Genomic DNA, 27,850 nt, shown 5'->3' on the forward strand with positions numbered 1-27,850 from the left:
CTGCTTTTAGGAATTAGCCTTATGCCATGACAAGTGGGATTCCTGCTCAGCCCCATGGCAGTTTAAGATTCTACCAGTCAATGACCAGACATTTGAAAGTTTTTCTCCAGAGGTTCAAGGTTAGGAGAACAAAAAATGAAAGCCGAAATTTCTAGTCACATGGCTTCCTACAATCATATTGCAATCATTCAGATCCAATGAAACAAGAGGCAGGAGTGTGGTGTAGACATTAAATTCTGCTTGTATTACAGACAAAATATGCTCGATTTACATCGTCTTAGTCAACCTAACTCCATTTCAGCTGTCAATTTCTGCCTCACCAACTCACAGGTGCACTGAAAGGTTCTAGACAGTGAGCTATAGATGTATATTCAAAGCCCACTGTACACGTTTTTCTCAAGGAGACAACCCTAGCAATGTTTCAGACAGCCATATGACCAAATCTGTAGAAAATGTTTTAGTTATGTCAGCATCTTCTATAAACCCATGGCAACATGGGCCAAGCACCACTGATATGTCTCTGGGATTAACAAAAACAAATTATAGTGGAGGTGTGTGTCTCAAAAGCATCAGCTGAGTGAAAATTGAAATACAAATGGACAAGGGACCCAACACGGACTGAAGTGGCTTATCCACAGCTTGGGGATCATCTGGGAACTGGGAAATCTATATGGGTCAAGGCACCAGGAACATGACAAACCATGATAATGGGATGACATCAGTGCACTAAAAGAGGGAGACAGAGGATTTCACATGTGTTCTTGTTTATCTCTGAGGGTTGAACAGGCAACACACACTGAGAAGGGGACAACAAGGTGTGAGCATGCATGCACACGGGAAATGGCTGATAGTCCGAGTACGTTTTGCATGCTCCAGCAAGTGACTATGAGCCAATGAGCCTGAGTGAGTAGGTCTGCAAACGTGCTTGGCCTGGCCTTCCTTGAAATGAATGTGAGTGCATCCAAGTGTGGACACAAACCCCAGCTCAACAACTGTACACAACATTGCATGTCAATAGCTTTGCAAGTATTCAAGGTGCTGAGTGGGCAAAGGACGTGTGTGAAATGATGGAGCTAAGAGCAGCCTCCGATCACATGCTCCAAATGTGGCAACCCCCAACCTCGTACGGCAAGCCTACTCACCAATACCATTTGTAAACTTTCTCAGCAACATGTCTAAAATCTGTCAATAGTGCAGAACACAGTTCAGCTTCTATACCTTTCCTCACCTCCATATGGGATTCACTTATGGGATTGGGTTTTCCAAGTCAAAATCAGGCAGCTCCAGACGTTACAAATAAGAACCATCAGACCCATGGACTTTCTTTCGGAATCTCTCTCCCACCGAGAAATTCATGAGTTCCAGATGGAACTCACACATCATGGCTCATACATCTTTCCATGGAGAAGAAGCACAAGTAACTAATTCAGCTGTTACACCAGGAGCATGGAAGGAGGATGCACAAGCCACGGGCATATCATTGTAACAGCCAAAGGACTTGACTCAACATGGACTCTAAGCCTTTCTACTCAAAAGTACACAAGAATTATGGGAGCAGACAATGCTTTTTTTCCATGGTAAGTAATCCCTCCCCCACCGCTCACTCTTTTCTGTGTTCAAGCTGTTAGTGACATGACATGATCTTCTGCTTGCTCATGTGAACAAAGAATGGCCAAGAATGCAGTCATCTCTTACATCAGGTCTCCTTCATAGCAGAGGCCAGAAGATCACCTCAAGGGGAAGAGCTAAAAAGAATCCAATGGCAAGAGGAAGAGGATAATAAACGAGGTATATATTCCTTCAAAGTAACAGGAGCTGAATTGCCCCTCACCCTCCCAAGCAATCAGGCTACGTCACTGAGATACCAATCCAAAATCCTGCAGCTTTATGTGAAGGTAGGTAGGTTGTCGAGGGTAGAGAGATAACATATATTGGCAAAACATAACATCTAATCCACCCAAGGGACACTGGGAGCCCTGACTCCCTTCCTGGGAGCCAGCAAAAAGACAGTTGTAGGTCACTGTGTAAGCACACGCACACAAGCTTGGTGCTATCTGCAGGAGGCAGAAGCAAAATGTCATTTGTCAAGTCTGGCAGTCAATGTGAAGAATTGTCTATCCATTTCCTGTGCAGACAGGAAGCAGAACATCTTTGGCTACATCCCAGCATCTCCATGGCTACATCATCAAGGGATAATGGCTAAACCCATTTTTGGATCTGCTGCCCTCCAAACCATAGAGTTCAAGAGCACAGAGGAGCATGGAGACCCCTGACGTGACAGAATTATGCACTCCTTGCCTTGAATCCTAGCTCAGTGACACAGGCCTTGGTGGGATTTCTTCACTCTGGGCCACAGGTACTTCGCAGAACTCCACTCCACTGCAGAGAGTCCTTGGCAGCTCGGAATCTCTCTCCAAGGAAACAACCTGGCTCTTTCTGGCCTTGGCTATGAAACCATTGTAAACGCCAGGGCCGGACTTCAGATCTCTTGCAGGAAGTCAACGGGAAAGAGCCCCACTTTGCGGCCAGTGTAGACTTTCACGTACCCATTCAGCTCCTCGCCTTTCTGCACCACGATCTATAACAGAGTGAAAAAGAAAACGAAAGCTGGTGAGGTTTGAAGCCAGATGGCAATGTTACATGGTGTTCCGCTTACCACCTCTCTTAAAGAGAAGGGAAACTGCCTTTGTTTATGTAAGCAGCTTAAATACATTACATGTGTAAAAGTGACTGCAGAGCAGCACATCATCAAGGTGAGCTTTAAACAAGTACAAGACATAAAGGCTGCTGCAGGACTTAAACCCTCAAGAACAAGAGCTTAAAGTACTATGAGAGGCAGCATGCCAGAGACACAGCATCAGCTACACACCACAGCATATATGGGGCTGCTGCTGAATGTCGCCTCGCCCACATGTTGTCTCCCCACTTTTCTGCAGTGTGTACTTTCACATAGCTGTGACATTGCTGTATCATGCATATCCTCACCACACTATCACCAGCTGATGATAATGGCATCATCAGGGGGATGGAAACACATAACATGGCAACATCCCATCACAGGTAAGTGAAATGTACAGTCCCTGCTAACTGGACAAAGAGGCACCTTTCAAAATGGTGATTCTTTTTATATTAAGCAGGGAGAGAGTAACTGGCCCAGTTCAAGCCCAGCACAGCATCCCTCCCATGGGCTCATGATAGGTGTGGGATGGATGGAATGGAGGCGAAGGAGAGATAAGCAACAAAAAAATATCATTGGCATTCCCCCGCCTCCCTGCCCCATCCCCCCCATTGGCTGCCAGGATGATGGGATTGCAAAAGTGGCTGTTCACATCTGCTGCAAACAATTTAAAAAATAAAAGCTATTCCTTTAGCACTCCAGGGAGTTTTTCACACCCGGCTTTTAGTTTGCATCTCCTCCAGAATGGAGGGTGTGCGTTCACATATCGCAAATTTATCAAGAAGTCCCTGCAAGCTCTCAGGAAGCACTTCACACACAAGTGTTATTTCATTGTGTGTTAGAGCACAGCCCAATTTATATCTGGGGTTAAAAAATCCACATTTGCCCTCATTTGGGGGGGGAAACTTCGCACTCTCAGTAAAGGCTTGCAGAAAACCCACGGTAAAACTTGCTGTCTGGGAAAGCTCCAGGGCTTTAATATATCTTAGTCTTCATAGCCTTATGGAAAACAATCCTTATGGAAGTTAGAGAGGCTCCTATATATAATTCCTTTAGACACTAAGCAAAGGCTCTGCTTTTTCCAGATTATTGGGGGGGTTGTATTTAACATTTTATTTGTTGTTTTTTGTGGGTGTTGTTTTTTTAAACTGACTTGAGATTCATTTCGAGATTATTCTGTGCACTTGTTTTTCCATTATGGTAGGAAGATAAACCATTTTTTAAAATTTCTGTTGTCTTGAAATGTTTGTTAGCTGCTTTGAATCAGATCTGAGAAAAATGGGATGTAAATTTAAAAAAATAAATATTGCGTGTGAAGTAAATATCCGGTGTGTGGGTGTGTTGGGTGGAAGTGGGGTGCAGAGGTGCACCTAGGTAATTTTGACGCCTGCACCTAAAGGCCTCTGGAGCCCCGCTATCCCATCCCTCCTGCTGCAAGTTAAGCATCTTCCCCCTACACACACACACACACACACACACACACACACACACACACACACACTCTCTCTCTCTCTCTCTCTCTCTCTCTCTCTCTCTCCATCTCTCTCTCTCTCTCACACACACACACTATTTTTAACACATGGGTTCTTGAGGGCACAAACAGCAAATGAACTCACAAGAATGTAAGTATATAAAACAGGCATAGTTATGCAAATATGCATTAGCAGAAACATTTCAACATGCTACTTAACATATTCCCATCCCGCATATTTATTTCTTCACTCCCCCCCCCCCCCACTGCCACCCATCTCTGAAGGCATGCGTGACTGCCTGGCACAGCACAGCCTTCTGGCATGGTGACCATACCCCCAGGACAGACTAAAGAGAAAGATGACTTGGGGAGGCCAAGGGGGGTGTGGGGGCCCTGGACATCCTCCCAGAAGTCCAGGGGAAAGAGCGCCTCTGGTGGAGCAACATTTCTGCTCAAGGAGAAAGGCTTTCTTCTACCAGTCAGAAAAGGAGCTGAACCAACGTTCCCTGTTCCCTCCCTTATATAACCACACCTCTGTTCAGAGAATGCTGTGGATGAGTTGGGGTGGTGTGGCAGGGGGAGAGCTAGTTGCAGCTGGACTTCAGGGTTTCCAGGTGACATACCTGATCCTTTTTTAATGTAATCTGCCCAATCTCTTTGTTGCCTACGAAGGACCGCATCACCTTGTGCACTCGTTCTCCTGCTCGCACTCGGATAATGAAGTTTGGTGGGAAGTATCCAATCTTCTCCCCAACTTCTCCAACCTTCTTGCCCTAAGAGATCCACACAAGGGGATAAGTCACAAGGAAGTCAACCCCACAAAAAAAACCTTCCCATCATCAACACCAAGCAAAACTAGGCTAGCACACTTGGGATTACAAACCTGCAATCCCAAGTAGCACACTGGCAAAACAGTAAGGGTGGGGGAAAAATCTTGACTATGTTCAGTTTAACCACATACACACACACTTTTCTCACCTTCAGACAAGTAGGTGAGATGCTGGAATATCTTATGAACACAAACTGATTTCTACTTCCTCCTCTCCTAAAACATACACTGACAACCATCCCTTAAATTCAGATGGATCATTAAGCAATTTGCAGGATTACTTTTTATGTTCTAATTGGGGAACATTTAAAAAGAATGGTAAAAGATAGGTTATTAAACCCTTACAAACGCATTGTCTTCCAGAGGAGAAAAAGTTGAAATTAAGTATAATAAATTTCTTTTTAACCCCTCCCCCCAAAAATATTCAGTTTAATGCCATACCTAATAGGATGGGGTTCATAATGGGTTATTGGTTGAAGGTGGAACTACTTTCCACCCCAAACATGGAATCTGCAGCCCTGTGATTGCCTCTTAAGGATCTTGAGGTAGTGAGGGGCATTTTTAGGGGAGAATAATCAAGCAGGAAGGAGTGCTTAACCCTCCCCCTCACAGCTGATGTGTTGGTGTCAGTGACAGACATTTGAGTAAAATATGTTTACCCCTAGCTCTCAATGAACCATGGGAACTCTAACAGAATCCAGCACTAGATTCAAAACTTTTTCACAGAATGACGAACTCAAAGGCCTTATTTCTCAATAAGCAATCCATAGGTCTCAAACAGCATGCAGAACCTCTCCACCAATGTTCTCGACAAGGTGTGTGTTTGTGTGTGTGCACACATGTTTTTTGATGTCTGCTCAGTTAATTCTAGATCACACTCAGGCTGAATCAAGAAGGTTCTGTGAATGTGCACTGCCTTGATACTGCCACCCAGAACAAAACTCATTCTGCACATAGAGGGAGGGGCAAGACAACGGGCAAGGGTATAAGCCCTTCTGTGGTTTGGGATTTCTAGCTGGGACAGGTACGCAGCGGGGGAGGCAGCGTATCTGAGCCTTTCCGAGGAGAGGAAGGATGGAACCCTGGTCAGCTTGGCGCTCTGTCCCTTATCCTCTGTTTGATGACTGTTTTTGCCGGGTCACGGTCCAAAGCGAGTAGGAGAGTCCCCAGGAGCAACAATTTAGTCCACACAACCATTTTCCAGGAAGATTGAAAATGGTCATGTAGGGTCAGAGGGGCCGAGCCCCAAGAGTTGAGGGATAATTTAAGCTAGAGATTAAGAATGGACAGCCACACTCTGGCCTCAACCTTTATCATGCCCAATTCCAGGCATAGTGTGGCATTTGAGATACAGCAAGGCACTTGGAGGGCCACTCTTAGAAATTTGGACTGCACCAGCTCCAAGGGGGCAAGATTGAAGGGGGTCCCAATTGGGCACCATAGAGGAGTTGCGCCAACATCTTGGCCTCAAATAATTTGAGCGCTGCAGGTACATAATGGCCCCCTCTAGTCCGTAAGAATTTTAGAATGGTGGCAGAGCGCCTCTGAGCAGTGAGGGCGACATGGTCACAGTGGGCCTTTCTTGAGCCAGAGGCATGTATGCAGATATTTGAAACAAGTGATCTGTTCGACCTTGTGGCCATTTATACTCCAGGGACGGGCTTTGGGTCTTCTGGTGAAAGCCATAACTTTAGATTTTTGATAGTTGATTTCTAGTTGATCATTCTTGCAGTACTGAGCTAGAGCCGTCAGCGCTCTTCTGAGATCTATAGCAGTCCTAGAGAGGATCGCAGCAGCAGCAGCATAAAGCAGAGAGGGAATGCTTCTATCTGCCAACTTGGGAGGGTGAAAGTCTGGGCTACTAAGATGTCTCATCATGTCATTGGTGTAAAAGTCGAAAAGGAGCAGGACCAGGATGCATCCTTGTTTGACTCCCTTCTGTGTTAGGACAGGGTTCATGAAGTGCCCTTGTGTGTTGCACCTTACCTTGAGGGTCGTGTCTGCATGAAGAATGTGGATCAGATAGAGAAGATGTTGGTTGATCAAGGAGGCTTCCAACTTTCCCCATAGCTTGATGGGGCCCCTAGTCATGAGTGGCCCCCATGACAGAGGCCCCGAATCATGACATCCACCCCATCCTGACAGGAGGCTGTAAAGCCCCCTCCCATCCACCACCATAACTGCGGGGCAGTGTTCCCCCTAAGGCATGCACGTCTGTGCACACAGACAAATTTTTTGATGTCTGCTCAGTTAATTTTTGATTCCGCTCAGGCTGAATCAGGAAGGCCCTACTCTGAATGCAGGTGTGGACAGACTGCCTCGATACTGCTGCCCAGGGGGAAAAAAACCCATTCTACACATTGATGGAAAAATGAATGAACGCTTCTCTTCACCACAAGCAAATTCACTGAGGCCAAAAACATACCCTGCACCCCACAATGATAAGGCTTGGGCCTGATGTAGTAACTCTGTTTTGTTATCCTTGCTGTACCCCCCCCCCCAACAACTCCCCAGCTCAGTGTGCCCCACTCCTTACCCGCCACCATTCTTCATTAGAGTCATCAACAATGGCAACTTTGTCTCCAGGGCTGAAAGAGAATGGGCTGAAGTTGAAAATATTACTGAAAACCATGGTGTGTGTACATTCAAAGATGCCAACAAAACTTTGAAGCCTTGGACAGCTGTTAAATCTCTGTGCATCTTAAGTACTTCACCAAGAATACCAGAAACAAAACTTTCCTCAGCCACCAGTCACCAAGACAAGGATATATTTGAGGAGCATTGGAGGTTGCACATCACAACAAACTCAGGTATGCCACCTCCTACTTGGAAAAGTCGGACCTGACCTCAGTCACTCCTGCTTTCGTAACATCCAGATTGGACTACTGCTATACACTCTACCCTTGGGGCTGCCCTTGAAGATGGTTCAGCAACTTCAGCTGGTCCTGCCAATAACAGAGATCTGGTTGGCAGGGACTAGAGACAGGGCCTTTTTGGTTGTGGCCCCTCAGCTTTGGAACACCCTCCCCAAAGAGCTTCACCATGCTTCCTCCCTCACTATTTTAAAAAACCAATTAAAATACACATCGTTTAAAAGAAGCTTATTAACATTTCATCTGCTGCATTTGTCTGGTAGGTTCTTTAGTTTTTATAGCTCCCAGTTTTTAGCTTTTAAAATAACTTTTAATTTGGAATTCTTTTAAAAATGTAATTTTAATTGTAGTTTTAGCCTGGTCTTTTAACTTGTTTAACTTAATTTGGTTAACTTTATTAGTCTTATTTTACACTGTATCTATTTTATTAATGAAAGCCACCCCGAGCAGTAGTGTACTAGAGGGTATAAATAAAATAAAATAAAATAAAATAAAATAAAATAAAATAAAATAAAATAAATAGAAGGTCTTGCTGGTGGACAAAGCAGGTGGAAATGTTTAGGTGGTCTCATTGCTTCTGCAGCCTAGTTTTACATTCACAGTGCACTATTCTCCTTTCTCACCTAATCTTTTCCTAGTCACAGGAAGCCTTGGGAACTGCCCTGAGACTAGCAGAATGGGGAGTGAAGTTCTAGCATCACTTAACGCCTTCCTGTGTGGGCTGCTGTTCTATAGCTACCGTACTTCCCTCATATTGACTGCTGTTCTATAGCTACTTCCCACAAGGAAATTTATCTAACAACAACACCATTTTCTCCTTTCTCTCCCTGTCCCTCTTGACTCCCCCACCCCTCTACTGGCTCCCCTTTAGGATCAATGTCCAAACAAACAAACTGCACAAGATTACTGAATGGAATACAACCACTCCGGACTCATTCCCTTATGGAGTTGCTTGACTAAAATTATGGACGTAAGGACAGGGCACTCATCCAGGCAAGCTTAATACATTCATACTAATTAATTTTAAAAGGGGCTCTAACTAAGGTAGGTAGCCATTGTATTCCACAGAATTTGGATATCCTTGAATAAAGGGCAATCCTTCAAAACCAGCAACACTTCTTAACTCATTTTTAAGCTTTGTGCATCAAATGTTTACCCTGCGCTTTCTCCAAAGTGATTATTGCAGCAATGTGAGCACTGAGCAGTTTACTCTTTTCCCTGGGATCTTTTAGAAGTTTACCAGACCAGCAATAGTTAAATTTTTTACTAAGAAAATAAAAGTGGGCTGATTTGGACAATACATAACATAGTATTTAAATTGCGTCTGAATACACATACCCCTGGGATTCTGAGAAGAAGAACATTGCACCAGAAGGGGAGGGAGAGGTGACTGACTAGGGTGGATAGTACTGGCTCCTCAAACCTCTAATCTGTATCAGCCCTTTGAGTTTACACTAGGGATCTGCAAACAGGTCCGAGGGTTTGAGATTCAAGGTTTTGGTTTGGGGGTTCAATGGTTTGACCCTTGAATAACCCCTCCCCCCCCCGTTCAGTCCGGACCCAGACCAAACCTCCCCCAAAGTTCGCGGTCCACAAATGTTGTTGTTGTTGTTTTAATTACCTTCTACTCCCCTCGGGGGAGTTCCTGGAGGTGGCAGGGCTGATGTCCACGGAGATTCCCCCTCCCCCCGCCAGCCTTCTAAATCACTCCCTCAGCCCGTTTCAGGCACTCTTCGGCCGGTTTTCGGCCTTCACCTGGCGGCCCAGTGGCCATGTTGGGGCTGGGTGCCTGCAGAGACCATGTGTGCAGGTGCCCAGCTCCCAACGTGGTTGCCGAGCCACTGGATGAAGGCCAAAAACCAGCTGAAGAGCGCCCGAAATGGGGTGAGGTGATTTATAAGGCCAGCGGGGAGGAGGGGGAACGTCTGTGGGACCCCCCCCACCTCCAGGAACTCCCCCATGGGCAGTAGAAAGTAATTTTTTTTAAAAAAAACTACTTGCGGTTCGCAAACCCCCCCCAAACCCGAACCAAACCAGTGAGGGGTTCAAGGGAGTGCCGGACCAAACTGGCCCAGTTTTGTGCACACCCCTAGTTTACACATTGCTTCCTTTCTATCACTCAGCCTCTAGCTACAAACTATTCCTCAGCCAAATAGGAACCATAAACTTAGCATGCATACCGCCTTCACATGTTGCTGTTTCTGACATGGATGTTAATCTCAACAACAGAAGCACATGAAATGGCCCTCAGATGACAACAGGAACTAGATTCAATTCTGTTACCATGCGGTTGGCAAAGTATAACAGAAATGCTTTCACACTGGGACTTGCCCCTGCTAGGCAGCAAGTTCAAGACCATTTGAGCATGGTACATTCTGACAAACAGCCCTGCTCCTCCACACTCACTGGAAATCCAGGTCATCCTTCTCCAAGGCTTTGAAGCGATAAAGTGCAATGAAGTAGTGAGACTGTGGGAACCCAGCCTGCTGCTTCTTATTCTGTCCAAAAGAAGAAAGGAATCCATCAAGACTGGGCAGTGTAGTTCCTGACAGAAAGCCCCAAGTCTATCCGAAGTTCAAAACAGAAAAAGCCCATTCAAGAGTTCCCAGCAAACACTGAGATCCCTCCCTGTCTTTGACCTTGTACAATTTGGGGACCGCGTGCGTACAAATCAATTGCCACAGAGAGGCCATTTTAAATCGCTCCCTCCGGTGGCCATTTCCATGCCAGTAGGCTGCTCCCACCCAGGGCCTTGCCATGAGGATTAGGGGGGGCATATTCTCCACCTCAGCCACTTTTGAAAGAAAATAGGAGAGCCTGAGAGAGCCAAGGAGAGCCTGAGCCGCTGCAGTTTAAGAGCTCTGGGACCCACTGAGCACCTTAACACCAAGGATGGGAGAGCATGTGCCACCTGGCTTCCACTTCCTCCACATAATGCCTTCCAGAAAGTTGAATTGTGTGGAAAACCCTCTACAGGAACCTGGCCGGACACCATTAGGGACAGCCTGCAGCCACTTCAGAGTAGCTGGTGAAAGGCACCCTTGAGCAACTCCACACACAACTGGGATTGGTGGCGTGTCGGGGGGGGAGGGGGCAGCTCCCCAGCAGGCTTGGGTGCTGGCACTTCTTTTCAGGAATGGCACACAACACTCTTCTCTTCCTATTCCCACTCCCACAAGGAGGAAAGGAGCAGGCAGGCACCTTGTCATCAGGGGCATTCTTCTCGGCCTTCTGTCCTTCTGGATTCCCTGGAAGCAGAAAGAAAGAAAGAGCTATCCAGGTTAGGGGAAGAGAAGGGGCTGCAGCTCAGATGCGTCTCTCCCAGGCCTTTTAACTGTATACTAGCCGACCCTGCACAGAGCATCGGTGCGCTCTTTGAGGCCGGTGGTTACCTCCTCCCCCCACCACCACCTTCTGCCCCAGTCTCCACTTCCGGGCCCAGCCACCTCTCCTCCCCACTGCCACTTCTGCGCCCCCCCTTTCTCCCCCACCCCCAGGCCTTGCCTCTGCGGCTGGGCTGGGCCCGCCGCCACTGCCTCTGGCCTTTGCGGCCAGGCCTGCTGCTGCTGCGGCAACCAATCCTCCTGGTTGCACCTCAGCCAATCAGCTGGGCTCTGGGACGCACATTCCAAGGCACACCCAGGATAATTAATATAATAGATTTTAATCCCAAGATGTCTGTTTTTATGTTGCCTCTTTAACTGCTGCTTTTGCATTTTCTTGTTTGTTTTTCTAATTGTGCTATTATTAATTTTAACACGTCGTAAGCCACCCTGGTTTTTTTAGATACACACACATATTAATTAATTAATTAATTAATTAATTAATTAAAATATAAGGTTTAAAGAGCCCACACATCATTTTTATATTAAAAATAGAATCACGTTAATTTTAAGTCATGAGGTTTTACACCACAGGAAGTAAAACCAAGATAGAGTTGCTTTGTTGTAATTGTGAGCCCTTTTGAATTAATGTGAACCATGCTCAAAAGTTATGTTTTTTGAGATTGCTTGCTCACATAAGCAAAAGGGGAGTTTCAGCTCTAGAATTCTGTGAGAACTTTGAGCTTTGATTGTTTAATGTGATTTTGCTCAGTGTTAGGCTTATCAGTAGTTTCTGACAAGCTGCTTCTAACAGATATGTGAGGAGAGTGTTGCAGGACATTAATACAATACAAACTGTTCTACTGTTTCAGGCCAGGAGAGCCTCTCGAAACCTGTGTGTGACCCCACACGTAAAGTCTGACAGAGGTTAACTCTGCAGAGTTAAAAATCGCACCACAGTAGAATTCTGCACAAGCAAAACAGGATTATGTCATGTTGCCTAAAGCATGCAAATCTATATATATAATTATCCTGGGTGTGCCTTGGAATGTGTGTCCCAGCACCAGCTGATTGGCTGGGTGGCCGAAGGGCCTGATTGGCTGAGGTGCCCCCAGGAGGATTGGTCGCTGTGGCAGCGGCAAGCCTGGCCACAGAGGCCAGAGGCAGTGGTGGGCCCAGCCTAGCCGAGGAGGCAAGGCCTAGGAGGGTGGGGGGAGAAAGGGGGGCAGAAGTGGCGGTGGGGAGGAGAGGCGACTGGGCCTGGAAGTGGAGACTAGGGCAGAAGGGAGGGAGGGAGAGGTAACCGCCGACCCCAAAGAGCGCACAGATGCTCTGTGTGGGGTCGGCTAGTTTCCATATAATTCTTTACTTCACACATAGTTAATCTTGCCTGCCATGGAAACAGACAAAGAGCTATGTACATAGGTCACTGATGCACTACAGGCCGGGCTGCTAGAAACCCTCCTCTGTTTCACCTCTCACCAGTTCAATTTCTGAGATTGGACCCTGCATTGTCTGTAGACTTTCAATTCTACTCTGCCCACTCCTAAATTCCATTTCTGCTCACAGAATATCCCTAGTTCCAGGCACAGGCCTTTAGTCCAGCATTTCTAGGAGGTATCATTTTAGCAGCATAGACATTGCTGGGCTAGCAGAGAAAGCTATTCCCGCAGCATATGGATTCCTGTTAACATTGCCCCAGGGAAGATACACTGACAGCAGTAACTCCCCAGCTCCCTCCCTGAAGAGCCAACTCTCCGTCGCCAACTCTTGAAAGTGGCAAAAACGCATTCTAGGAGCGAGCTGCAATTTATGTCATAACATGATATGAACATTTGTGCAATAGCACCCCCTTGGCAGGCCTTCTAAGAGGATTCAGGAGGTCATCCCAGCAGTTCAGGCTATGCCAGAAAGTTAAAGGAAACAATACATCTAGCACAAGTTCTGACACTTTTGGCAGAATGCTACCCCCTCAAATCATTAAACAGTATCATTCCGTAATTGTGTTCTCAGCACTCAGATTAGGGCTTTTTCACAGTACATTTTCCAGGAGAGATTTTATGAGTCGCCCTGTGAAGTAAACACACCTGCTATACATACTGGCTTACATACTGCACAGTAAACCGCCTGTCTAAAGTGAGGTCTCTGCTTCCGTGCCCCTTTAAACCCGGCCAGCACGGCTTGTGAAGGCGGGGAAGCTCCGTTGCTACTAAGGAGTGTGGAAGACACAGCAGAAGCACAAGGATCCACGCCTTAGTACGTAGCAACAGAGCCTCCTTGCCTTCACAAGCCATGCCAGTGGGCTTTAAATGGGCATGGAAGCAGCAATCTCAGTTGTCGCTTAGCTAGGCAGCTTTATGCACTTTCAGTAAGCCACTGTTTTCTACGCGTTCACCAATAGTTCACCCCCATGCACAGTCACATCGTATCATCTAAGCATGATCAACACCCATGTGTCTTCTGGGCCTTAACAACTGAAATTTTGTAGCACAAAAAGGCTTGTGCCACTGCCAAGCAACATTGCATAATGTATTATACTCCTAATGGGCAGGGGCACTGATAAGGGTACTGAAAAATCTGACCTCTTGACTTCCAAAAAACATACTGAACCCCCTTCTAGCTTTAAAATGTTGTCCGTACTCTTTCAAGTCTACCTTGATAGCTTCAAGGGCTGGAAAGTAGAAACTTGTTTAAAGATGTTCAGGATGCTAAATTATGCACCAGCACCACATTCTGCTTTCCTCTGCATATTTGCACTGAATTGTTGAACACACACAGCTCCAGCAATACCCAGAGGTGGCAGCACATATGCACACATACGACAGCTTCAAACCAGATGACATGAGAACTACCTCAGATTTGAACAAATGGTTGTCTTGTGTCCAACTATTGTATATAACACCCATTAACATTACTCATTTGACAGAGTACGTTTGGCGGAGAGGTTTGGTTTTTGGGGAAACCAGACCATACTTTTCTTACTACTGTTCATCTGCTTCTTCTGTAACTACATCTGATTGGCAACATAGGCTGCTAATCAGATGCAGAGCCTCAGGGAGCAGATTCTCCAAGACCTGACACTTACCTTCCTCAGGTTTGCCACCCTCTTGCTTAGGAGGCTCCGTTTCCTCTTCCATCATAGCAGCCAATGGCTAGAAAGCAGAAACAGAGATGTTTCAGAGGGAACAGCACACGATTTGGTGCACAATCAGACATGTGACTAGGGATATAAACAGATTCCTAGCACTGAAGGACTTCAGGAAATAGAGTAGAGCAAAGGGGCAAGCACAACAGGGCATTTGGGGTGATGTGTTGCTAGGCAGGGCCTCAGGGGGATAAGAGAAAATGTTTAGAAGCATATTTCATGGGAGTATGAAAATGGTTTAGCACAAGGGTATATATGGAGAGCGACATACACACCTTCCTTCCTGCAAAGAGGGAAAGGGGAGACTTCCAATTTGTGGGTGCTTTCTTTGTGTCTCCAAGAGAGGAATCTGAGAAAGGAGTATTAGAGTTGCTGGTTCCCAGCCAACCTCATTGCTAGAATCTTTACATCTCCCAAGGTTTGGAAGAAGTGCTTAATTAAGTATAATTTCCTGCAGTTGGAAGGCCGCAGTGGTCACACATTTGCCTGCCTGCCCACCGACTGCATGGGCAACTCTAGAACTAGTTTGCAGGGAGCAAAGGGGTGGCAAACAATGTTATTAGGGGAGTGGAGGTTTTGCTATACATTCAGTACTTACAGAGGTAAGATAATTAATACTTATTTAGAAAGTTGGCCAGATTTCTCTTAGAAAACACTCTCTTTTTGGATTAGGCCAAACCTCCTAGTGTGCTTTGCCAGCTAGTTTTCTCTTCCTGTCCAATACCATGTGGCAAGAAAGACTGGGGTTGGGAGAGAGGTCAGTCCTAGGCCAGCTGAAATCTGCAGGGGAGATCTGAGCAGGGGATGCTCCCCTGCCCCCACCTACACACTTGGTCTCACCAAACCCAGAAAAAAGCTAAGGGGTTGACCTGGCTGGCTCCTGGGAGCTTGGAGGAGTTTCCTACTGACTTGGCTATACTGGCTTCTGTTGTTTGTTCTGGAGTATAGGGGAGAGATTGAATGAGGCTTCTTTAAACAAAAGAAGCCTTTTAAGATGCCAGGAGGGGCTCTTGTGCTGTGGTTTCAATTATTTTGTGTTTTCATTTTTCTTAACTTATATTTACTGTATTCTCTTTTTATATATATTGTGATCCACTTCAGGGATTTGGCTGTTGAAAGTGGCATAGAAACTGAAAAATAAAATAGATGCATTACATCCATACTTTGGACCTGGGGCTCGCAAGCCTGGTTCCTCAGATTTGGTTGTACTACAGTGCCCATGATAGAAAATTGTAGTCCAACAATATCTGGGAACCCCCGCTTTAGAACTTGTTTGCTCCTGTCCCCTTTGCTGGAGGGTCCTGCCCTGGCTGTCAATGGGGGAGTTTGCTATGGTTACGGGAAGACAGATATACCACCATTCCATGCCACGTTTCCCCACACCAGCTCCCTTACATTCTTTTTGTCGTCCTGCCCTTTCTTGCGCTCTTTGTTTGCCATGACAACACCCGTCCGCAGCGTCTCAAACACGGGGTCGCTTCGGTTTGCTGCAGGAGTAAAACTGCAAGATTAGGATGCTGTTTGTGTTGAAGGAGGGACCATCATAGGAAGGATAGAGGCCTGCAGTTGCTTACTTACCACCAGCAAGCTGCTGGGCGCTGTACAATGGAGAGCTGTAAGCACGACGGAAACCAGGGGGCTGCGGGGCAAAGAGGAGTGTTACACACAGGTAAGAGCATAACAAAAGGGTGGTGGCTGCTCCCTCCTGAGCAGACTGTGGACTCAGCTTTTATCATTGAAAAGCATGTCAACCCTGGTTCAGAAGAGCACCTATAGGGCTGAGTAGAGAGTGGAGTGGGGTTGCTTTTTTGCAAATATTTCCATCAGATGCAGAAAGCACAGCTCCTTGGGGCAATTTTTCATGGCTCAAAATCGCTTGCCTTTTTACTCTGAGGGGCCGAGACCAAAGCACAGTCCCCATCCCTACTCTTCTTGAATACGACTATTTATGACGGCTCCATTGAGAAGGGTGCCAAGAGGACCTAGTAGTGAGGAAGGGGCCAGTTCTTCAGTATGATTTGTAAGGAGTGGCAATGAGCAAGAAGAGAGTTGCTCCCATAGCATGCCCAGCAGTACCTTCCTCCCTCTTGCCAGTTGCAAGTGCATCTTTGTTTGCCTGCTTAGAGGACAACCTGACTGGTTGGGCTCATCCATGTGACCAGAGGAGGAAGCACAGCCCTCACTCACATTACCACACTCACTATGTGATCCCTGATGGGCTAAGGCCACTCAAGGAAGGAGAGACCACAGGGGGGAATTGTGCCAGAGCAGCCCTCACCTATGAAAACAATGGCTGCAAACAAGCGCAAACAGTATTGAAGAAATGTAAACAAAAGAGGGTCTGTGGAGAATAATTTTAGCCCCCTAAAACAAAAATGTTTGTGAGTAATCCTAGCATGATTTTAAAATAAATCATAATCCGTACAAATGTTTTTGACTATTCGCCTACAGTGGTCCTCTGAGATGGGTTGCTATTATTCCTAATTGCAGATAGGGCATTCAAGGCCATCCACTGAATCCAAAGCCAAAGAAGGGATTTAAATTCAGGTCTTAAGATCTAAGGCCTGGTGTAGAGCCACTATATCTTATTTCTTTCCCCCACAACACACGGACTTTTCACTGGAAAAGTTTGAGGATTGCACTGGCCTGGTTTTTGTTGTACCTACTTGCTGGAAAGCTGTGGCAAACTGGATTCCCATCATATATAGGTGCAGTGAAATGCACCTGTGGCAGTTACACAAGACCACAACCAACGTTCAGAGTCTGCATTATCCCCCATGAGGAAAGACTTCCCATGTAGGGCAAGCCTAGCAAACAAAAGCAGATCTTATATCTGGAAAAACCGGGTACAACTCCCTACACTACAGTGGATTTTATTCATTTCACTTATATCCTCTCTTTCTTCTATAATAGAATTCAAGGTGGAATTCATGGAGTTCTCTCAGGCAGTCGTCACCCATCCAGGCACTGACCAGACCTAGAGCTGCTTAGCTTCAGCAAAGTGGCTGCATCATTTGTGTTCAGACTATGCCCTAGGATTCCATGAATGGGGCTTTCCAACAAGGAAGAAAACCTAAGTGGACCGGAGTCCCCCAAAGAATCATTATGGGTAACATTATGAGGACTGAAAGGAAATGTGTTACTAGGGACATGCCATTGCCCACCAGATCAAAGCGCTGAGAGTTACCTGGAGTTGGAGAAGCAAATAAGAGAGGCATCAAAGAGAGAAAGGGCAGTAATAATGGGTGACTTCAACTACCCACACACAGTCTGGGTAAATTCACATTCAGATAAGGAAAGAGAGGCCAAACTTCTAGACATGCTAAATGATGGTGCCTTAGAACAGTTACTTGCAGAACCAACCAGAGAGTTGGTGACCTTGGCCTTAATCCTGAGTGGTGCCCAGGACCTGGTGCGAGATGTCAGAGTTGCAGAACCATTGGGTAGCAGTGAAGATTGTATGATCCAATTCAGCATATATGCAAGTGGAGAATTGTCAAGGAAGACCAACAGAAATGTGTTGGGCTTCAGAAGAGGAAACTTCTCAAAAATGAGGGGACTGGTAAAAAGGAAATTGAAAGGGAAAGTCAGGAGGGTCAAATCATTCCAGAAAGCATGGAACTTATTTAAATCCACAATACTAGAACAGTTGAAATGTATACCAAGAATGAGGAAAAGTACCATCAAGTTTAAGAGGAACCCAGCATGGTTAGTAGAGTCATAAGTAGAGTCAGGGAAGCTATAAAAGGGAAGAGGACTTCCTTCAGAAATGCCCAAATGAAGAGAACAGAAAGGGTCATAAACTCTTGCAAAACAAATGCAAGGAGACAATGAGGGATGCAAAAAGAGAGTTTGAGGAGCATATAGCTAGGAGCATCAAGGGAAATAACAAAGACATCTTTAAATATATCAGAAGCAGAAAATCTGCCACGGAGGCTGTTGGCCCCTTAGATGATGAGGGTATGAAAGGGACTATTAAGGAGGATAAGGAAATTGCAGATAAGCTGTATTAGTTCTTTGCATCTGTCTGGTGGAGGATACTGACCATATACAGGTACACTCTCCGGAATTGAGCTTTTCAGGTTTAGCGGCTGAAGAACTGGGCCATTTTAAGGTGACAAGGGAAGATGTTCTAAACTGTCTTGAAAAACTAAAAAAATAACAAATCACCAGGGCCAGATGGCATCCACCCAAGAGTCCTGCATGAACTCAAAAGAGTCCTGCATGAACATCCACCCAAGAGTCCTGCATGAACATCTCTCCTAGCAAAATATGTCACCTGTCCCTACAATCAGGCTCTATACAAGAGGACTGGTAATTAGCCAACGTAACTCAGATTTTCAAAAAGAGGCCCAGGGGGGATCCGAGAAATTACAGGCCAGTTAGCTTAACTTCGGTGCCAGGTAAATTGATGGAAAGCATACTTAAGGACAAAATTATTAAACATATAATAAAGTTTAAAAATTTTAAGGGCCATTTTAAGGTGACAAGGAAAGATGTTCTACATGGTCTTGAAAAACTAAATAAATAAATAAATAAATAAATCACCAGGGCCAGATGGCATCCACCCAAGAGTCCTGCAGGAACTCAAATGTGAAAATGCTGGTCTCCTAGCAAAAATATGTCACCTGTCCCTACAATCAGGCTCTAGACCAGAGGACTGGAAAGTAGCTAATGTAACTCAAAGGATCCCCCTGGATCCTTCAAAAAAGGATCCAGGGGGATCCAGGAAATTACAGGCTGGTAAGCTTAACTTCGGTGCTGGGTAAATTGATGAAAAACATACTTAAAGACAAAATTGATAAACATATAGAAGAATAGGCCTTGCTGAAGGAGAACCAGCATGGCTTCTGCAAGGGCACCTTTTGGAGTTCTTTGAGAATGTCAACAAGCATAAAGGGGATCCAGTTGACATAGTATACTTGGTCTACCAAAAAGCTTTTGACACAGTTCCCCACCAAAAGCTCCTGAGTAAACTTAGCAGTCATGGGATGAGGGGACAGGTTCATGTGTTGATCAGTAACTGGTTGAAGGACAGGGAACAGAGTGTAGGTTTTCACAATGGAGGGAAGTAAGAACTTGGGTCCCCTAGGGATCGGTATTAGGATATTTAACTTATTCATAAACAATCTAAAAGTTGGGGTGAGCAGGGAAGTGGACAAATTTGCAGATGACACTAAACTATTTAGGGTAGTAAAATCCACAACAGATTATGAGGAGCTGCAAAAAGATCTCTCCAAACTGGGGGAGTGGGAGACAAAATGGCAAATGTAGTTCAATGTAAGCAAGAGAAAAGTAATGCAGATTGTGGGGTAAAGCCCAACTTCACATATACACTGATGGGATCTGAGCTGTCGGTGACTGACCAGGAGAGAGTTCTTGGAGTCTTAGTGGACAGCTCATTGAAAGTTTCGACTCAGTGTGTGGCAGCTGTGAAAAAGGTGAATTCCATCCTAGGAATCATTAGGAAGGGGATTGAAAATAAAAATGCTAATATTATAATGCCCTAAAACAAATCTATGGTGTGGCCACATCTGGAGTACTGCATACAGCTTTGGTCACCGTATCTTAAGAAGGATATTGTAGAACTGGAAAAGGTGCAGCCAAGATTATCAGGGGCCAGGACCACCTTCCTTGTGAGGCTAGGCTACAGCATCTGGGGCTCCTTACCTTGGAAAAGAGGCAACTAAGTGGAGACATGATCAAGGTGTACGTAATTATGCATGGAGTAGAGAGGGTGGACAGAGAGAAACCTTTCTCCCTCTCTCATAAGTCTAGAACCAGGGATCATCCCATGAAACTGAAGGTTGGGAAATATAGGACCGTCAAGAGGAAGTACTTTTTCAAACAGCGAATAATTAATCTATGGAATTATTTGCCATGAGACGTGGTGATGGCCACCAGCTTGGATGCCTTTAAAGGGGGCTTAGACAAATTCACGGAGGACAGGTCTATCAATGGCTACTAGTCTGGTGGCTGTGAGCCATCTCCAGCCTCAGAAGCATGATGCCTCTCAATACCAGTTGCAGGAGAGCAACAGCAAGAGAGAAGGCATGCACATACCTCTTAACTGGTCTTAAGGAGAGCTGGTCTTGTGGTAGCAAGCATGACTTGTCCCCATAGCTAAGCAGGTTCTGCCCTGGTTGCATCTGAATGGGAGACTTGATGTGTGAGCACTGCAAGATATTCCCCTCAGGGGATGAAGCTGCTCTGAGAAGAGCAGAAGGTTTCAAATTCCCTCCCTGGCTTCTTCAAGATAGGGCTGAGAGAGATTCCTGCCTGTAACCTTGGTGAAAGTGCTGCCAGTCTGTGAAGACAATACTGAGCTAGATAGACCAATGGTCTGACTCAGTATATGGCAGCTTCCTATGTTTCTCTTGCCTGTGGGCTCCCCAGAGGCATCTGGTAGGCCAGTGTGGGAAACAGGATGTTGGATTAGATAGGCCTCAGGCTTGATCCAGCAGGGCTGTTCCTATGTTATGTTCTTGAGCCAGACTAATTCTTCAGGAACCTACGGCTCAGATTAAATGCACATCAGTTTTAGATGCACATCACCTAAGGGATATACCCCCCCATACAGGGGTCATCCAGCTTATAGCAATGGGCAGGACCTGAGACTTCAATTTTCTTATCTTATTGGGGGTGGGGGTTCCTTAGTAGGGGGCAACTATTTCAGTGGTTGTGGGGAACAGAAGAAGAAAGAGCATTGAAATATCAGCAAGCCGTTACAGGGGAAGGCAAAACAGAAACTTAATAGCTGCCTCCCCTTCCAGCTGCCCTGTCTACTCTTTGACCTTGGGGAACAATGCCAACTATCCGCAGAACCTCACCTTCCTCCTTTGCAATGCCAGGTTAGTCCAAAATAAATAACAAATTATCTATTATTTTATTGTGGATGAGGGAGCCAGTCTGGCATGCATTACAGAGACCTGGTTGGGAAAGGCTAGTGGCCCAGTTTGGTCCCAGCTTCTCCCTGCATGATACTCTGTTGTAGAGTAGGTGAGAGGATGTGGGTGGGGAGGCTGAGTTTATAAGAACCATAATATCCCTTTCCAGGAATGCTTCCAGAGCACCCGCCTATGTTGAGTCTTGGGACCAGGGGTAGATTGGGACTTCTGTTGGTGTACTGATCACCCCGCTGCCCAACAGAATCCTTAACTGAGCTGTCAGATTTGGTTGTGGAGTTATTTTGGAGATGCCCAGGTTGATGGTGGTGGGTGACTTCAATGTTCACTTCATGACTGAATTGGCAGGAGCAACTTGGGAGTTCATAGTGGCCATGACAACTACGGGCCTTTCTCAAGTGGTCTCAGGTCCGACACATATTGCTGGTCACATACTTGATTTTGTTTTTTGCTCTTATTAGGGAGGTGTTCCATGGGTGGGCACTCTTATGCTTTCCTAAACTTACAGAAGTACATGGTTGCTGAAAGTACAGAAATGATCAACATATGCTGATGAAATGTTGACTGCTCCCAATTTCTGGCATTCAGTTTAACATGCAATGCACCTGTGTGAGCAGTTCTCCTAAGAACAGCTCAATTCAATCCAATTTACTTGCCCATAATCATATTACTGATATAACACAGAATTCTATACTATGGTTTAAAGTAGAGTACTGATGGGATGGCTCCAGAACAAAATTAATGGACTTCAATACTACTTCAGAAAGGCGACTCTTCATAAGATTTCCTGTCCAAGTGCATTTTTGTGTTATGTTAGGCAGCTCAATAAAGCATCAAATCCATGCATCCAGTGATGGGAGTACAGAATTTCTTTTGCACGTTATCGAAGTGTGTTTTAGTTGAAAGCACCAATCTACCCAGTAAAAATACATTGTATCTTGGTCATGCAAGTTCTGTAGTGTTCACCATAAAAAGCGGTGATCAAAAAGTACTTCTCTTCTCAACTTTATGTTGTTCTATGTATAGAACTTATCCGCAATCTTATCACTAAATGTTTTTGATCATTCACATTACATGGGTATTGTGGTCTGAGCTGGCAGTCCAGGCTTGCAGCCTACAGTCCTGCATATCAGTGGCAAGGAGTGACCGTTTTCAGTCTGAGAGCAAGCACTTACAATCTTGCCAAAGCAGCGCTGAAATTCCACATAGACCTGGCAGCTATGGTGGATGTGGGTTTTGCAGTTCTTGCATCTCAGGCCATACTTGTTGTTGACTACAAGAAAAAGAGAGGCAGTCAGTTGGTGGCAAGGTGGGCTATGTGCTTCCCCCTAACAACTCTCCCCACTTCCTAACAACTCTCCCCACTTTTCAGGCCCAACTCTAGACAACAGCAGCAGCCTCCCAGGTCTTCTAATGCCTGCTTGTTCTAATTACATGCAAGGCTGAGGGAGGGAGGTGCAATTTAAAAAGAGGGCACTGTAGTGAGCCCAGAGTATCAGAGCCTAGCTGAAGGGAAAATGACCTCAGGGATGAGATACGGCGGAGGCAGGGAGTTTGGCACTCCCTGCCTGCACACCCAGAGATCCACAAATTTAGGCTTACCTCACTAGCCAGCCATTATTCGTGCTCACCACCAATCCCCTCTCTTCTCTCAGATCCTTCCTGGCACACAGGGAGAGGGCTTAGGTGAAAAGCAGGTCTTCTGTCATTTGCACTGGGATATGGAGATGGTAAGGAACAGGGGGAGCCTTCTTCTACTGCTTAGGAAGGATTCCTGCTGTCTCTTATCCTCTCAGAAATGGCAATGGAAATGAGACCTCTGGGGAGGAGATTTATGTGGTGCTGCGTGTCCTGCTCATCAGAGGGCTGGGGGCGGGACTAGCCACTGGTGAGCTGGCAAGTGAATTTGCAGGTGCCTGTGCACACCTCTTTGCCTCTTTAAGTGTCACTGCCCACCTCCACTTTCCATATGATTGAGGCAGACAATGTATTTTAAAATACAGACTTGCCACTATCATGTGTGTTTTCGGTCCTATGATTGGCAGCTTTTGCTTTCAAGAATTCAGAAAGCTTTAGTTGATTACCCCAGGGAATGTGCTGATGAGTACCCTTCCTTTGTGAAGGAAGCTGGTTAGCTACCACTTATATAAAAAAAGCAAAAGCAAAAGATCATACACATCCTAAGCATGTGGAGGGTGCTTTCTCCCACTGAACAGAATCATTATTTTTGCTTTGGTTTTAGTGCATCTTTTAGAGAGAAGGAAAATATCCATGAAGACACCATACACGCACACTTTTGGTGGTAGTGGTGGAGTTGGCTTTTATCCTCCTTTCCCAACAACTAATCAGGAGAATGACTTTCTAGCAGGACCAGTGTAATGCTGGGCAGCTAACAAAGGCAACCACTTTCCACTGCCCATCTCAACCATTGGTGGAGAACAGGCAATAAGGCCAATCACACTGGATGCCAGCCTACGACAGGAAGGATAAGCATTAGTGAATGAACCCTTTCTCATCCTATCTGAATGAATACCACATGAATTCTATCTAAATGAATACCACAGACCTTCATCTCATCAAATAGCTGCATGACATGGTCCCCTTGAAGTTATAAGCACGCATGTAATTATGTGAGGGGAGAAGGGGAGAGATGAATCATTCTACGCAACCTACCACATAATTAGCAAAGTTGAGAGAGAGCTAGGATTATTGGACTTCATTTTCCTCCCCTCTCACAATATCATAGGTCTTTTGGGTATATCTTTGCTGCCACAAACTAATTACAAATTATTGGGTAAGATTGTGGTGGGCTGCCAACAGCTTTTTCAAATTTAAAATGGCTGCCAGGGATGGCCATCCATTGGTCTGATGCACCTATTATCTTTTTTTTAAAAAAAACAGTTTTTCTGGGATGGGGGTAGGGGAGGTGGTAGAGCCAGCACCCCCGTCAACATTTAGCCCGTAATTTCTCCCGTGGTTATGTGCCACCCTCTATACCAGGCCTGCTCAGCTATAGCCCCCAGCTGTTACTGGACAACTCCCATAATCCCCAGACAGAGTGGCAATAGCCAGGGATTATGGGAGTTGTAGGCCAACTTCTGTGGGGAAGGCTGAAGTTGAGCAGGCCTGCTCTATACAATCTGCCCACCTTCACCCCTCACTACATCGATGAATCTAACACCAGTCCCCCTCCCTCTGAAGAGAATTGGGGAGGGTTTTCCAAAATCTTATCACTGCCTTTTTATGGGGAGGACTCATGTGCCTTTAACAGCAGCATGACATAAGGAAATTCAGCCAATGTTGCTTCTCCCCACATACAGGTGCAGTGATAGGAGGAGACATATTCCTTGGACCTCTGCCTGCAATGCAGTAGCTCAGTGGTTCCCATCCAGGGTTCCTTCAGATGTTGCTGAGCTACATCTCTCATCATTCCCAGATACAATTTATTGTGGCTGGGGGGATGGGAGTTGTAGTTCAGCAACATCTGGAGGAACCCTCGTTGGGAGTGACTGCAGTAGCTAAAGGCCCAGGAAGAAAGCAACCCTGTGTGACCACAGCCACTCCACTACATCTCAGTCCCCTCAAGCAGGACTCACGGACAATCATGCGGGCACAGACATCACAGAACTTGGGTTTTTTGAAGTAATGATCCTTGAACTTGTGAGGTCGGTCATTGACTGGCTTTTCTGGCTCAGGCGGTGGCTCAGGCTCCTCTTCCTCTTCCTCCTCCTCCTCCTCATAGATGTAGTAGATGGGTCCTCCCGAGGGGCTGACCAGCTCCCCATTGGCTTGTGGTTCCTCTGGGACAGGCTCCTCCTCGGGCTTGCGTTGGAAAATCTGCTTTAGCCGCTGCAGCTGAGGATCCAGGGTAGGGTGGGGGGTGGGGCAGGATGGGATGGTGGGGGTGGACAATCAGCACCCAATTGATGCCAGCAAGGAACCTTGGCAACCAGCGCCATTGACATGCACACCCACACAACTTGTCCATAAGCAACTCAAAAAGGAGGCAAAGTAATGGAGGGGAATACACAAGATACCCATAGAATCTGTGACAAGACTAGGGAGGACGACCCCCAGATTCCTGCCTGTAATCTCTCTCTTCTCAAGATAATACAACACAAATGTCCCATGTACAGAGAGAAGCAGACTTGTGGCAGCCATACAATCACACAGGGGCTGTACCACAGAACATACTGTTGGTCTGAAGTGGCTTTTCTCTGTACCACTGCACGGCAGAAAACAGACACATCCACATGGGTATCCACAGCTTGCATTGTGGAGCAATTTCCATGCACTGGCATTTTGAAGCAGGGCTGGCAGCCAACAAAAGATTGTGCTAATTGATCATCTGCCTGCTAACTAAATTGATTGGCTAATCATGACTGTAATACTATAAAGCATTTAAATCGCCTGGGGAGAACATATCTGGGCCATCTTCCCCTATCCCTAAATGAGCCCACAAACTAACTGAGGTCTGGTCTACAGGCATTGCTTGCTTTCTGTTGGCAAAAGAGTTCCTCAGTTCTGGAATGTTCTGCCAGAGGAGGTGCGCAAAAAAAAAAAAAAAAAAAAAAAGTCTACATCTCTGCTGGCATTTAGATTTAAAAGGTTGCCAAACTTTTCTCTTTGGGCAATCATTTGATTGATTTTATTCTCTTGTGTGGCTAGTTTATAGATTTGCTTTTAAAGCCTTAGTATTATTTTATTTTATAGTGGTTTTATGGTCTGTCACCACTCTGAGCTCCAGAAAAGTCATTTATAAATCAATAAAATGGCTTCCAAGCATTTAACATATATATCTCAGCGATCTTTTTAACAGGACAGTATTTTCAGGCCTGGTGGTAGCATGTGGCACCTTTGGGCAGTTGTGAGACCCTACATTCTGGCAAGGCCCACCACAACCTTCTGTCTGTGCCTGTCCTCCCCAAAAGGATTGAGACCAACCTCTGGCTACCATTTTGCTAGGAGCTGCCAATTTTCCCTCTTATGGTACCCTGGAAGAATGCTACATCAGGGGCATTGAGGAGGGAGAAGCATGGTTGGCAGCTACCAAGAGAAGTACGACTACCATGGTGAGGCTCTCCCACCTTTCTCGCCCACCAACACAGGAGGGGGCCCCACCGGAGGCCTTTTTGCTGAGAGCACATTCAAACCTGGAGTATGTAGTAAGCCCCCTGAATTTAAGTGAGTGAGACTTCAGGGCAAATGAAGTGTTCCTTTAAAAGTACTTTTGAATCCTGTGCTTGAGATTCCTGCTAGCTATTTTTAAAAAATCTTTAATCAAAAGCAAGCTGTCAGGATCAAGATGGCATGGTAGTGGCATGGGGAGAAATAGGGATTTAAACCTTTCCCCTCATTTCCCCACTAAAAATCACCTCAGAAGTTTCTATTTGCAGTAAAGCAGCTTTTTTTTTTTTTGAGGGAAAGATTGAAGTGCTTACAAATTATTTAACAAGCAAAAGCTACCACTCATTGTTAGAAGAGCTGTTTTTCTTTTCATTCCCTATTATAAACACTGCATCAGAGCCAACACTGCCTCAAAAAACACAAAACACGCCTTTAACTCACAGCTCCACTGATTAAAATTGACCCACAGAGATCAATCAACTAAATGTTTAGTCGATTAGGGCTGCAAGCTTTAATCAGTAGATTAATTTTAAGCGGCCAACTCATCACAAAACACTTTGCGTGTCTTGGCCTATGGGTGCATCCAGACATATATTATTCCAGCAGTCAAGTGCCATGGAAGTGCTTTCTCTGCTTTTCCTACAGCTGTAAAAGCTTTTCTGCAAGAGCAAGTTCATGGAAAAAGCAGTTCTGCGTGGTTTATCTTTATTTATTTCAGACATCTTTTAATCTAGTGGGTTCACTGGATTCATACTGTTGGAATTCCCATTCATTCTAACAATGTTTTTTGTTAGCTGAAGCTGGTTGTACACAGCATTGAGTGCGTGGCTGGAACTGCGATGACAACACCAACCCATCTCCACCCACTTGGTTGGTTGCTTTTATTTTAAAAAGTGGACAAAATTTTACTCGGTATACATATGGTGCTCTAAACAAATCATTCGAAAGGGAGACAAGTTGGCTGAAGTGTGGGAGAAGGGGCAAGACAGAGTACTAAATTAACATTCAGTCCGTTGGCCAGTTCATCTGTCAACAGCACTGCGGAGGTAAGAGACGCCAGGCTGAGCCTCTCACTACGTGGGCTGGGGAACTGCATCAAGTCCTGACTGGTACGAACGTTTGTTTGCACCATACATTTGCCACCATCTAGGGGTGTCGTTATGAGGGGATGCCCACGGTGCACAGGCCCGCAGGCAGGGGCGTAGCTATAATTGAGTGAAAGGGTTCAAAGAACACAGGCCTCCAGCTCCACCCCTCCCTATTTTCTTCATTATCTCCCTCACTCGGGGGGGGGCCTCCAGAGAGAGGGATGAACACGGGCTTCCTCTCCCCAAGCTACACCCCTGCCCCCAGTGAATTATTCTGAGCCCTGGATCTCATTAGCCATCTACTTCTTCCATGACCTCTTCCAGTGCAGCCGTGGAGGCACCTTGCACAGAACATGGGAGAGGCCTCCTAGCCTCACCTAGCTCTCTGCTGCTACCACCTTCATAGGCACTG

General features: G+C 45.8%; 1 protein-coding gene across 3 annotated transcripts in view; it reads right to left on the reverse strand.

Moving 5' to 3' along the window:
• Window positions 1-216: 216 nt before the first annotated feature.
• Window positions 217-27,850, reverse strand: part of STAC3 (SH3 and cysteine rich domain 3) — a 38,714-nt gene continuing 11,080 nt past the window's right edge. Inside the window, exons 3-12 of one of the 3 annotated variants that reach the window (XM_053300347.1) lie at window positions 24,820-25,078; window positions 22,399-22,496; window positions 15,897-15,957; window positions 15,714-15,805; window positions 14,259-14,325; window positions 11,052-11,098; window positions 10,257-10,348; window positions 7,514-7,565; window positions 4,772-4,921; window positions 217-2,578 (exon numbers count right to left, since the gene is read on the reverse strand). In XM_053300347.1, the coding sequence (XP_053156322.1) occupies window positions 2,480-2,578; window positions 4,772-4,921; window positions 7,514-7,565; window positions 10,257-10,348; window positions 11,052-11,098; window positions 14,259-14,325; window positions 15,714-15,805; window positions 15,897-15,957; window positions 22,399-22,496; window positions 24,820-25,078 (1,017 nt within the window). In that variant the 3' untranslated portion in view covers window positions 217-2,479. Of the gene's footprint in view, window positions 2,579-4,771; window positions 4,922-7,513; window positions 7,566-10,256; window positions 10,349-11,051; window positions 11,099-14,258; window positions 14,326-15,713; window positions 15,806-15,896; window positions 15,958-22,398; window positions 22,497-24,819; window positions 25,079-27,850 lie in introns of those variants that run through there. The other 2 variants (XM_053300348.1, XM_053300349.1) reach the window with 2 other exon arrangements.

Source organism: Hemicordylus capensis, chromosome 2, assembly GCF_027244095.1.
Source record: "Hemicordylus capensis ecotype Gifberg chromosome 2, rHemCap1.1.pri, whole genome shotgun sequence".
Lineage (NCBI taxonomy): Eukaryota > Metazoa > Chordata > Lepidosauria > Squamata > Cordylidae > Hemicordylus > Hemicordylus capensis.